This window comes from Oreochromis aureus, linkage group 22 (genome assembly GCF_013358895.1).
Source record: "Oreochromis aureus strain Israel breed Guangdong linkage group 22, ZZ_aureus, whole genome shotgun sequence".
Lineage (NCBI taxonomy): Eukaryota > Metazoa > Chordata > Actinopteri > Cichliformes > Cichlidae > Oreochromis > Oreochromis aureus.
Window position 1 is genome coordinate 4,755,311 of NC_052962.1, and position 14,071 is coordinate 4,769,381.

At 42.1% G+C, this 14,071-nt stretch overlaps 1 protein-coding gene across 1 annotated transcript in view; it reads right to left on the reverse strand.

Moving 5' to 3' along the window:
• Window positions 1–14,071, reverse strand: part of gabbr1b (gamma-aminobutyric acid (GABA) B receptor, 1b) — a 123,721-nt gene that overhangs the window by 46,766 nt on the left and 62,884 nt on the right. Inside the window, exons 7-8 of the mRNA XM_039605151.1 lie at window positions 8,636–8,881; window positions 8,449–8,512 (exon numbers count right to left, since the gene is read on the reverse strand). Coding sequence (XP_039461085.1) covers window positions 8,449–8,512; window positions 8,636–8,881 — 310 coding nt within the window. The remainder of the gene's footprint in view (window positions 1–8,448; window positions 8,513–8,635; window positions 8,882–14,071) is intronic.

Consider the following 14,071-nt stretch of genomic DNA (forward strand, 5'->3'; position numbering starts at 1 on the left):
TGGACCAGAGGGTTTGTTCCCTACACCTTCGGATCAGGTAATGGGTCCTGACCGTCGTCTGTGCTTATGCGCCGAGTGGCGGTTTAGAGTACCCAGCCTTCTTGGAGTCCCTGGGTGGGGTACTGGAGGGTGCTCCTCCTGGGGACTCTGTTGTCCTACTGGGAGACTTCAGTGCTCACATGGGCAATGACAGCAAGACCTGGAGGGGCGTGATTATGAGGAACGGCCTCCCGGATCTGAACCCGAGCAGTGTTTTGTTATTGGACTTCTGTGCAAATCACAGTTTGGCCATAACGGACACCATGTTCGAACATAAGAGTGTCCATAAGTGCACATGGTACCAGGACCCTCTAGGCCACAGGTCGATGATCAATATTGTAATCGTATCACCAGACCATATGTTTTGGATACTCGGGTAAAGAGAGGGGCTGAGCTGTCAACTGATCACCACCTGGTGGTGAGTTGGATCAGGTGGCGGGAGAGGATGCTGGACAGACGTGGCGTGCCCAAACGTAGAGTGAGGGTGTGCTGGGAACGCCTAGCGGAGGCCCCGATCCACGAGATCTTCACCTGACACCTCCGGCAGAGCTTCAACAGCATAAGAGATAGGATTTGAACCAAGATAAAGCTATGCCTTTAAGACCAAAAACATGTTCAAGCCTTGAAATGAGAATGTTGTGGTCGACTGTGGAATAGCCCGAGTCCACAGTTAAAAGAAGATCATTAAAAACCCTAAGTAACGCTGTCTCAGTGCTATGGCGAGGTTTAAAGCCAGACTGAAATTTTTCATTGATACCTCTTGATGCATGCTCAATCATCCAGGTAAGTAAATCTCCAAAAGTTGATTCTGTTCATCTGGACGTAGCGTTTTGGGGGAGAAACGTTTACTCATCCAAGTGACTTCTTCAGTCTCAGCTGACTGCATAACTTGCACATTGCATAATGACTGAAACCAGCCCAGTGAAGGAACAATGGGCTGGGAGGTCAGTTCCTTAATCTTAATTATGCAAATTCTCATGACCATTGACCAAAACCCACTGATCAAAGACCACTGATCAATGGCCATGAGTACCACTCACAGAGAGTTGGGGAATGGCTGCAATCACAGCATTGTAAGATGGCGAAAGATGTACCCTTAGGCCCCCTCCTCGATTCAGAGATGGTCTTTCCCTTTTCACGTAAATAGCCTCCTTGACTCCGTGCTCAAACCAGCGTTCCTCCCTGTCCAGGATGTGTACATCCTCATCATTGAAAGAGTGTCCACTGGCCTGTAGGTGTAAATAGACTGCAGAGTCCTGGCCTGATGAGGTAGCTCTTCTGTGTTGTGCCATCCGCTTAACCAGAGGTTGTTTGGTTTCCCCGATGTATAAATCCTGGCAATCCTCCTGGCACTTAACAGCGTACACTATTTTACTCTGTTTGTGTCGGGGGACCCCATCCTTGGGGTGGGCTAATTTTTGGCGCAGTGTGTTTTTGGGTTTAAAAGCCACAGAGACCCGGTGTTTAGAAAAAATGCGTCTCAACTGCTCCGATACTCCTGACACGTACGGGATCACTACAGGTTTTTGCTTAGGCAGCGGTTGTCCTTCTCTCCTGGATCGGCTGGAGCTTTCCTTTGGCGCCTTCCCAGCTTTGACAAAAGTCCAGCTGGGATAACCACATTTACTCAGGGCCTTCTTGATGTGCTCTGGTTAAGCGGATGGCACAACACAGAAGAGCTACCTTGTCAGGCCAGGACTCTGCAGTCTATTTACACCTACAGGCCAGTGGACACTCTTTCAATGATGAAGATGTACACATCCTGGACAGGAAGGAACGCTGGTTTGAGCACGGAGTCAAGGAGGCTATTTACGTGAAAAGGGAAAGACCATCTCTGAATCGAGGAGGGGGCCTAAGGGTACGTCTTTCGCCATCTTACAATGGCTGTGATTGCAGCCATTCCCCAACTCTCTGTGAATGGTACTCATGGCCATTGATCAGTGGGCTTTGATCAGTGGATTTTGGTCAGTGGCTGCTGATCAATGGTCATGAGAATTTGCATAATTAAGGTTAAGGAACTGACCTCCCAGCCCATTGTTCCTTCACTGGGCTGGTTTCAGTCATTATGCAAATGTACTGTTTATAAGATTGAGGAAACCTGCAGTCAGCTGAGACTGAAGAAGTCACTTGGATGAGTGACAAAACGTTTCTCCCACAAAATGCTACGTCCAGATGAACAGAATCAACTTTTGGAGGTTTCATTGATACTGTTAGTATCAAGGAAGGTCTGAAGTTGTTTTAGAACCGCTTTTTCCAGAATTTTGGATATAAGGGGGAGTTTGGAGATTGGTCTGTAGTTAGTTAAAGCACTAGGGTCAAGATTCTTCTTCTTTATAATGGGTTGCATGACAGCATGCTTAAATACTGGCAGTACACAACCTGATGACAGTGAAACATTCAGTAAAAATTGGAGGGACCAATAGTGGGCAAAGCCTCCTTAAGAAAACGAGAGGGAAGGATATCATGGGGGGAATTAGAGATTTTGAGATGATCAATTATAGCTGTTAAATCAGAATAAGACAGTGGCTTGAACTGTTGAAAGACAGTCAAGCATTCAGGGACTGGAACAGGGTCAGAAACTAACAATGACTGAGATGAGAGAGATGCCCTCAGAACTGAAATTTTGTCAGTGAAATAGTTTAAAAAATTATCACAAAGTACAGGGGAGGCATCCCTATAAATGAAGGGGCAAGGGTTTATCAAGGAATTAAAAATACTAAAAAGGGCTCGGGGATTGGCAGTTAGACCTGATAATACCAGAGAAGAAGGCAGATTTAGCAGCTTTAACAGACATTTGATACCTAGAAAGACATTTACGAAGCATGTCCAGAGACATGGAGTTTATCTTTTTTCCATTTTCGCTCAGCGCGCTGACATTCATTCAAGGGCGGGGGTAGTGTCATTAAGCCAGGGTTGGCGTAACAATTTGGCACTTTTTGTCCTCAGAGGTGCCACCAAATTAAGAATGTCGGCGGATGTAGTATTAAAAAGGTTGGCAAGTTCCTCTGCTGATAAATCTGCAATACCATTAACATCAGAAAGAGGAGAATCAAGAAAAGCAGCAGTGAAATGAGCAATTGACTGAGAGCACATTGAGCGCGTTTGGCGTAGAGAACCATCACTATACAAATCAACATTGTTAATAACAGTGTTAACAAAATCGGAACATGGTCCAAAATGCCAAGGTTCTTAATGTCCATGATGCAGATATCCAAACCATGGGACAGTACCAAGTCGAGTGTGTGACCTTTTGTGTGAGTTGGATCACTTACCCACTGGGTGAGATTAAACGAATTAATAAGAGCAAGGAAGTCCTTGACTAGTGAGCTGTCCTCGCAACAAACATGAATGTTAAAATCGCCAACAATTAAAATATGATCATAGCATAAGAAAACACTCCTCAGTAAGTCAGCAAATTCAGAAATAAAATCCTTAACAAATTTCGGGGGGCGATACACCACAGCGCGAAGAAATGAAGGGACGCAGTTCAATTCCAATAACTGCACCTCGAAGCTGGGGTACAGAACAGATGACAGCTGCCGACATTGAAATTTGTTTTTAAAAACTCTGAAGCTCCTCCACCTCTGCCAGTGGTCCGGGGTGAGCTCAGAAAAGTGAAATCGGGTGTGAGCAGTTCTGAGAATGAAAAGAACTCACCAGGGCGAAGCCAAGTTTCAGTCAAAAATAAGAAGTCAAGTCCGGATGAGAGAATAAAATCATTTAAGACAAAAGTCTTATTAGCCAGTGACCTTGTGTTTAAGGCCATATGAATAGAATAGAATAGAATTCAACTTTATTGTCATTGCACATGTCACAGGTACAGGGCAACGAAATGCAGTTTGCATCCATCCAGTGATATAGATATATTACAATATAAATTAGCAATAATAGAGATGTGTAAGTATATTACAGAAATGGGTCTATTATGGTATGTTATAATGTACACAGTGTGAAGTATGTTATGAATATTCTGTAACTATAAGTATGTACAGGCTGTAGTGAGTACAAGCTATGTACAGGATATGAACAGGATATAAATATGAAATAAAAACTATACAGAAATCTGAGATATACAGTTATACAGAATGTGAACTATGTAAGTTATAAACAGTTGTGGGATTAAAAATTATCGTATGTACAGAATGATTATCTACACAGAACTATACAGTAGTGGTAAAGTGCTAGTGGTTGTGGGTGTGTGTATGTTCAGTCCATGAGTTTAATGTGGGTCAGATGTCAGGAGGCAGAGTTCAGGAGTCTGACAGCTTTGGGGAAGAAGCTGTTCCGGTACCTGGTGGAGATGGAGAGTGGTGGCGCTGTTTCTGGTGCTGGTTGGAGAGCGTTGCAGCAGACGAAGGTCGCCGTGATTCACACCACCCCTGGGGGAGCGCATCCAGCAGAGAACGGGTGAAAGATCAGCCGGCGGCTCCGGGCACGTCTGAAGTTCAACAGGGCGAATCCAACGATGACAAAACAGTCTGATGTAGTGGAGTCCCGAAGAGCAGAGAATGAAGGTAGGACGTCCAAAGGTATGGGATGATTTGTCACAACATGTGAGTTAAAGTAAGCCTTAAGGTGAACACGGATACCACCCCGTTTACCCCATCTGCGTGAGCGTTTCCTTAATGGGGGGGTAGGTGATAGGTGGCGTAGGTGATCAGGATAATCCAACGAGGAAGGAGGAGGATTCTCATATTTCCATTTCAAATCGAGTGTCTGATGACCCAACGGCCGGAGATTCAAAAGAGTATGACGATCGTAGACCAGGGCAGTACCCCTGGACTTGCAGACCGGGGTGGTGGTCCCCATCTTTAAGAAAGATGGGGACCGGAGGGTGTGTTCCAACTACAGGGGAATCACACTCCTCAGCCTCCCTGGGAAAGTCTATGCCAGGGTGCTGGAGAGGAGAGTCCGTCAGTTAGTCGAACCTCAGATCCGAGAGGAACAATACGCTTTTCGTCCTGGTCGTGGAACACTGGATCAGCTCTTTATCCTCTCAAGGATACTTGAGGGTGCATGGGAGTTTGCCCAACCAGTCTACATGTGTTTTATGGACTTGGAGAAGGCATTCGTCCCGTGTCCCTCGGGGGGTCCTGTAGGGGGTGCTCCGGGAGTATGGGGTGCCTGGCCCATTGCTATGGGCCATTCTGTCCTTATACAACCATTGCAAGAGCTTGGTCCGCATACCCGGCAATAAGTCGGACTCGCTCCTGGTGGGTGATGGGCTCCGCCAGGGCTGCCCTTTGTCACCGATTCTGTTCATAATTTTTATGGACAGAATTTCTAGGCATACCCAAGTGGCGGAAGGTTTTCACTTGGGTGGTCTCACTATCTCATCTCTGCTTTTTGCAGATGATGTGGTTCTGTTGACTTCTTCGGGTGATGGCCTCCAGCTCGCCTTGGAACGGTTCGCAGCCAAGTGTGAAGCGGTGGGAATGAGAATCAGTACCTCCAAATCTGAGGCCATGGTCCTCAGCTGGAAAAGGGTGGAGTGCCCACTCCGGGATGGGGATGAGTCCCTGCCCCAAGTGGAGGAGTTTAAGTATTTCGGGGTCTTGTTCATGAGTGACGGGAGAAAGGAGCGGGAAATCGACAGACGGATTGGTGCAGCGGCCGCAGCGATGTGGACGCTGTACCGGTCTGTGGTGGTGAAGAGAGAGCTGAGTGTAAAAGGGAAGCTCTCAATTTACCTGTCGATCTACGTCCCTACCCTCACTTATGGTCATGAGCTGTGGGTAGTGACCGAAAGAACAAGATTGCAGATACAAGCGGCGGAAATGGGCTTCCTCCAAAGGGTGGCTGGCGTGTCCCTTAGAGATAGGGTGAGAAGTTTGGCCATTCGGGAGGGGCTCAGAGTAGAGCCGCCAATCCTCCACATCGAAAGGAGCCAGTTGAGGTGGTTCGGGCATCTGACAAGCATGCCTCCTGGGAGCCTCCTGGGTGAGGTTTTCTGGGCATGTCCCAGCGGGAGGAGACCCCGGGGCAGACCCAGGACACACTGGAGAGATTATATCTCTCGGCTGGCCTGGGCGTTCCCAGGCCTGGGCTTCTCTGCTTGGCCTGCTGCTCCCGCGACCCGGCCCCGGATAAGTGGAAGAAAATGGATGGATGGATGGATGGATGGATGAAAAAAATAATTTTTTACTATTGTATTTCAACATGTCCCATTCCATACATATTTCATCTTCAGCAAATTTTTGATCTTCCAGAAAATCTTCCACTCCAAGAGACAATGCAATTCATGTAATATTTTATTAATGAAATCCAGACAGTGGGATGAAAAAAATAATTTTTTACTATTGTATTTCAACATGTCCCATTCCATACATATTTCATCTTCAGCAAATTTTTGATCTTCCAGAAAATCTTCCACTCCAAGAGACAATGCAATTCATGTAATATTTTATTAATGAAATCCAGACAGTGGGATACCAACAGAACCTTTTTTTAATGGAAATAAAATCTACCCATGTGAGAAACCCAGGGTTTACTGTAATAACACTTTTAAATCCAGATGAATGAATAAACGAGCTATCACCCACTGGACTGCAATCACATAACCATTATACATAATTCTTAATGTCAATAAGCAGGGTTCCGCACAGTAATATGCTCTACAGCAGTACTGCTCATTGCATGGCTCACAGGCCTCATGACAGTCCACAGCTATGTTGGCATTACATCTTTTAGTCAGTGAACAACAGTTTATTCACTCAAGATAGTTTAAACATCTAAAGCATACTGCTTTTTAAAAAAATTTCTTCTCTTCCCACTGTAGTTGCGCACCATGATAAAATTACTCATTTGGTAAGTAAGTCAGAAACAGTCAGTTACATTCTATAATATACTCACCCATCAAATTATTAGATAAACCTCATTTGATTCCCACCAGAACAGCCTTAAATTTTCATGGCACAGAATGAACAAGGTGTGGGAAACATTCCTGAAAGATTTTGATCCATGTCGACATGAGATCATCATCACACAGTTGCAGCAGATTTGCAGACTACATCCACGATGATATAGTCTGCACCCCAAAGGTGGTCTATTGGATTATTATCTGGTGACTGCGGGGGCAATTTGAGTACAGTGAACTCATTTTCATGTTTAAGAATTCAGTTTGAGATTATTTGGCTGTTGTCACATGATGTGTTTCCTGGCGGATGCGATTAGCAGAAACACTGTACACTGTAATAAATAAATGGCAATGGTTAGCAACGTTACTTAGGCAGACTGTGGTGTTTAAATGATGCTGAACTGATACTAAGGAGCCCAAAGCGTGCCAGGAGAATATTTATCCTAAAACATTACACCACAGCCATAGTCTGAACCAATGATATGGATCCTTATGGAGCTCGTTTACATCAAAATCTGATGTTACCATCTGACTGTTGCAGCAAAAATCAAGACTCATTAGACCAAGCGATAATTTTCCAATCCTCAGCAATTTTTGTAAGCCTATGCGGAATGCTAGCCTCAATTTCATGTTCTTAACTGACATGAGTGGCATCTGCTCTGGTTTTCTGCTGCTGTAGTCCATCTGCATCAAATCACCAAACTATCATGCATTGGATATATTTTTTCAGACCATTCTTTGTAAACCCTAGAGATGGTTGTGTGGGGTTATTGTAATCACATTACAGTTAAAATTATATTATTTTCCTCGCAAAGGTTATTTGTTTATCTGTATAACAGATCAGGTAGAGGAGTAACACAAAAATAATGTAACGTGACAAATTACTTTCTTTGACAGAAAATTAAGTAACATGCGGCATTACTTATAGAAAAAGTAGTGTAACAAAAGTACTGTGTAATACATCACTTTTTTGTTTGTTAGTTTGTTTGTTTTGAGTAACAAATGCTCAGCATCAGCCATGGCACATTTAATGAAGACTTTCCCATTATAAGGCTTGAGATGAACTTCAGTGTGAATATATGCTTGTATTTTTTTCTAGATAAAACATCATTCCTTTCCATTCTATTTATGTAGCACTACCTATTATGCAGACTTTACAATAATAGATGCAAAATCTAGATAGATATCTGTGTACCAGCATACTTTCTTATTTACATTTACAAAATTATGGATAAGCCTTTATGTCAGCTCTATGGAATCTTGGGTAATGGACAGTGTCAAATCTGAAATATTCAGTGCCCTGATTTATTTAGATGGTTTTTTATTTGTTAGAGTGACAAAACGTTTCTTCCACTGAAAATGTCCTGATGAACAGAATCAACCTTTTGGGATTTACTTACCTGTATGATTGAGCATGCATCAAGACATTGCATACATGAATATCTTTACATGATATACATATAATTGTTAAAGGACAAAATCACTGCACACTGTATCTAATAAGCTATTAAAATAAATTCTATTTGAAAGTAGACATGTTTGCTGCAGCATACCTTGAAGCTGTTCAATTAAAGTCCAGGCCATTCGAGATCCTTGAGCATCAAATACAACATGACCCTGAAAGAAGCAGAAAAATGCTAAGGATGCAATATCTGCACGCACCCTTCACACAGTACCCATGTGTCTTTCTCTTTGCACCTTTTTTTCTCTCATTCCAGCACCAGTAAGTGTTGCACTTACAGACACTCCTTCAAAAGAGCTGGTGTTCATTGCTCGGTAGACCTCAGCAGTGATATCTCGGTTGTTATAGTTAAAATCTTCAAGACGATGACCCTTGGCCCTAAGGGGCCCAACGGTTTTGTTGAGGGCCAGCGCTAGAGCCCACACAGCGTCATAGGCCAGCGGAGCCTCTTGGAAACCACCTGTTTCTTCTGGATTTTTACCCCCAAGTTTGGACATGAGCTGAGCAAGAAACTCTTGAGAGGTCTGGATAAGGGAGACCATGACAGAGCAATAGTTAGACATAGGACACACTGATTATAAGGTAAAACCCCAACAAATTGGAAAGAGAACCCCAGTAACTACATCATTTCTCTTGCTTTGCATGGTCTTTTGTATGTGTGTGTGTGTGTATGTGTGTGTGTGTGAGTGAGAGAGAAAAGGAGGGAGAGAGAAAGCATATTGTGACCCTGAAGCATTTTACTTGAGGCATAACTTAAGTTGTTAGATTCTTATATCCAGTTATACCACAGAAAACATTTTCCTTTGTGTACAATGCTCATTGTTCATGATGTGCACATGTAAAACCTCACCTTAATTCTGTTTGTCATGTTTTTCATGTCTGCCTAGCCCTAATTGCAAGTAACTAGGGCTACGCAAAATAGCTAAAAAAACCCCTCATCCTGCAGATTTTAAAAATCATTGCTACACTGTATATGATGAAAGCTTTAACTATGTTAAATTATAAGAATTTTAGTTATTAGGCAAAAAATTAATTAATAATTCGTTAACAATAATCATTAATAATTTATTAATTAATTAATGACGATTCTAAAATTATGTGCACTGTGTGAAGGTATGGGGGAGTATAGGGTTAAATTCCAACAAAACAATGTTATGTTTCTCATAACAAAAAAGGGAGTATAAAATACTTAACAATATGGTCACATGCTCAGACGTTTTCACTGAGCATATGTACTAAAATTGCAGTTCTGCTCTTCCACTGATGTGTAACAAAAGTTGTTTAAACTGCAAGTTATTGTCATTTCAGTAGTAAACCTCCACAAGTCTTCATTAAAATTGCTTAAAAAAGGCTTGGCAGACATTCGTTTGATGCTGTACAACTTTTGTTTCAAACAACACTCTGACTTTTCAACAGTGACCATTAGTGTCTACTTAACAGTTTTAATGGTACATGTAAAAAGATTCAGAATAATCTGTGACTGTTTAATCACTTAAAGTTTAATACAAAAACAAGTTTAGGCAAAAACAAGCCTGTTTTCCATAAGTGACATGATTTCTAAGTAGTGACAAGGTGTGGCCTACTTGTGTGTTTTAAAGTGCTCAGGGAATTCAACAAACACTAATTGTTGAAATTCTTTCAGTCTTCTTGTCATTACTGCTTGTGATGATATAGCCATGGATCCAGGGATCACACAAATGACTGACCGGATTGCGAAATGTCCATCCTCTACACTTTTATGTATCTCACATCCTTTTGCCTTGCCTTTGCTTTACTGCATGCTTTCTTTTTTCTTTTTTTACCTGTCTTGTCTTGTAGTGATAAAAATTATTGTCTGAAGGCCAAGAAAAACTGCAGAAAATACTTATTTTCCCAAGTGGACCATTACGGCTTTTGCTATATTGATTTTCATAGTTTATTTGATGTTTATCATTTTTATTTTTTATTTCAAGTTATTAAAATCAGAACGGACAGGACCGGGACATGGCACAGAAAAATAAGAAGGAAAGAGAAGTTGGGAAGAGAGTTAACAGAGTACAATCTGTATAGTTTCATATTTCATATTTCTGTATAGTTTCTTATATTTTTAACCATATTTATAGCCTGTACATAGCTTGTACATACTTATAGTTATAGTATATTCATAACATACCTTCATACCGTGTACACTGTAACATACCTATAATAGATCCATATTTTGTAATATATCCATATTATTGCTTAATGGATGGATGCAAAATGCATTTTGTTGACTTGTACTTGTGACATGTGCAATGACAATAAAGTTGAATTCTATTCTACTCTATTCTATTCTAACAGAAGGGGACGTCAGGTGTTCACCAGGCACGCGGTTGGTCGTGGCCATCTTTCTGATGTAGCCATGAATGTTCGTTGTCTCATTCTGGCCTGTTATACTGACCCTCACCAGTCCCCAGCCTCCTTCCTTCCCCTTATTGTACAGTCTCAGGGTGCTGTACTTCGGGTGAAACCCTCCATGCATGGTCAGGAGCTTCCTCGTCTTGTTATCAGTCACTTGTATCTCCTCCTTTGGCCAACTTATTATCCCATCAGTGTACCTGTTCACGGTCAGGGTGTAGGTGTTGATAGCCCCGATCTTGTTCTTACAGTTCAGCTGACTTCTCAGGACTTGCCTTACTTTCTGCAGGTATTTGGTGATTGCAGCTTTCCTAGGGACCTCCTTGCATTTCCCCTTTGCCTGTGGGACTCCCAGGTACTTGTAGCAGTCCTCGATGTCTGCAATGTTGTCTTTGACAACGGCACATCCCCATTGAGTTCCTGATGAAGGCTCTTAGGTCCTGTTGATCTTGTAAAATTCAAGACATTCCAGGATCCATGTGTGGGACATCGAGTCTTAGGCCTCCTTGTAATCAATCCAGGCATTGCACAGGTTGGTCTACCAGTAGCTGGTGTTTCGCTCCTCGCCAATTTCGCCAATTTCTTTTTGTGCCCGCTCATGTATAGGAATGGGTATCGAAACCCGGTTCTTGTTGAGAACCGGTTCCCACTGTTTCAATTCCTTGGAATTGTTTGCCATTTTTGCAAACGATTCCCTTATCGATTCCAGTCGCCCCGAATGACGTCACCACGTTGCGGAGCGTCATTTACCTGGCAGGGCGCCTAAGCGTCTCAAATGCTCAAAAGTTTGGTTATACTTTACGAGAACGGATGACAACAGGGCAACTTGAAATACTTGCAAAGTAGATATTTCATTTAAGGGAGGAAACACTACGAATATGCAAAAGCATTTGCTCACAAAACACGCGATAACCTTAAATGAATGTCGTGTTTTTAATTCCGCTCCGGACTTGTGAATCTCAACCCAGCAGCAGCGGTAATGTTTGCACGTCCTCTCCCGTTAATGCGGCAGGTAAATAATCAACTAACAGTGCATATTATGTTAGCGCGATCTGCCTTATTAGAAAACCTGCCATTACTGTGCTTTGCATTTAGGTGACCATGATGAGAGAGACAGACAGAGTCTAGCCAGGATAGACTAAGTTTGTGGTCAAAGGCTTGCACCCATTTGCCACAGGAGATGCCCCCGATTTTCGGTAAGTGAATGTGTTTAATTGTAGGCAGGGACATTACTGGATATTCTTGTGTAATTGCTACAGAATAATTTATGTTATACTTTGTTACTGCTATAGAAGAATATTTATTTTATTATTTTACATTTACAGTTTTTTTTCCTGGGGACCCTGTGACACCCCATTGAAGAGCTGTAGGCTGTGGATCTCTTAAGATCTCACTGTTGGGTTTGTAAGGCCATGTTACTCCTAAATTTCTATCTTGTTCAAAGGTAAGATATAAAACAAAGTTCTAAGCTAATTGACCTTAGTATTCTCCTTTTTTAAAAATAAGAATCGATAAGAGAATCGATAAAGAATCGAATCGTTAAACAGAATCGAAAATGGAATCGGAATCGTGAAAATCTTATCAATACCCATCCCTACTCATGTATTGAGCCATGTGCTTAATCATCTTAGCCACTATGATGGCTCCATGTGGTACTCAGGCAGGTTACTGGCTAGTAGTTGGATGGGACCAGTCCCTTCTGGGGGTCCTTGGGGATCAGGCCGAAAAGTTCCGACTGTCCAGCCATTCTAGATGTGTCTCTCATCAAATAGCAGCTGGTTAATTTGTACTGCCAGATGCTCATGGAATGCAGTCAGCTTCTTCAGCCAGTAGGCGTGAATCATGTCAGGACCTGGTGCTGTCCAACTCTCCATACTAGTTGTATAAAGCGCTTTGAGTGCTCAGATAGAGTAGAAAAGCGCTATATAAAAACGACTCCATTTACTATACTAGGGACTCTTTCTAGGATGTCACTGTGATGGTTACTGGACTCTGTTCAGGGTGGTTGCTGTGGTCCAATAGCCACCGAGCATTGCTATTATGGTTGCGTCCTTCTCACATATCCTCTTCCACTATTACTCAGTCTCTAGCCTTGGTGGTGTTGTTCTCATATTGTTCCCCTGTCACTGAGAGTACACCTTGGACGGGTCTGTGGCGAACAGCTGATTTATTCTCCTGCCTTCTATTTCTCTAGTATATCGCTTTAAGCGATGATGATAATATATCCCCCCTGACCTGTCATCCTGGCTCCCCCTTGCTGTAGCATTTGTATGTGTTGTACCTCGTCAATCTCTAGCCGTGAAAGCAATTCCTTCTTCCAAATGTTGGAACACTGAGCTACTAGTTGTTTTGCCATCAATCTGGATGCTTGGTATCGAAGATTCCATACGTAGAGAGGTTGTCTATACTTACTAAAGTCAGCATTACAATGTTGTGAAAGAAATAAAGAAACACTGTGAAACTCACTGAGTGTGTGAACTACTGAGACATTTCCACTCTGTACTGATCTTCATGTGAAAATGCGAGTAACACCCTGAAATACTGCAAAACTGATCAACTAAATTTACTTGGCTGCTTGTAAAATAAGGCATATCCTTGCATATATCATGTACTGGAATCTAAATCAATCTCAGTTCAGCTCTGCTTCTTAAACATAACAGTATTATTAAGGAGCAGGAATAAGTGGGGCTTGGCTCTAAACGTGCAGTGTGAGGACTGAATGAAGAGTTACAGGACAGAGCCAATGTTTTGGCAAAGCACTGAGCTCTGAACAACCCACCATTGCTAATTATGTTCTCATAACATCTTCCCCCTCCAAATAAATGGATGCTCAGAAGCAACAATCACAGCCATATGAAGCAAAATAAGACATTCCTGTTTTTATTGCATTAAATTTAGTGCAAAAAACAGTAAACTGTTTGAGCAAAAGCTTAGCAAATCACATTTGGGTGTTTCATTTAAATATTCTCCTCTGATAATTGTGTGCTCTTAAAAGGAACCTTTTAAAAATACATATACAATAAAGTGCAGCTTCAAAATTATGCTGGCCACTCCTTTTAGTCACAAAATTGAAACTGAACCTCTTTAGTAAATCCCAACAGCATCTTTTAACCCTCTGGGGTCCAGGGTATAATTGGCTGCTTTTTTGACTACTTTTGATTTTACTTCTATACTTCACCTTTAAAAACTGTTTACCTTGCCTTGTTTGGTATCATTCTTTTCAGCACAACCTCACATGTCTGAATTTACAGTTAGTTTTCATTTTGACATACTGACATACATAAAATCTGACAAAAAACATAAAATCCAAGTAGAAACAAATTTATATTTTACTGTAA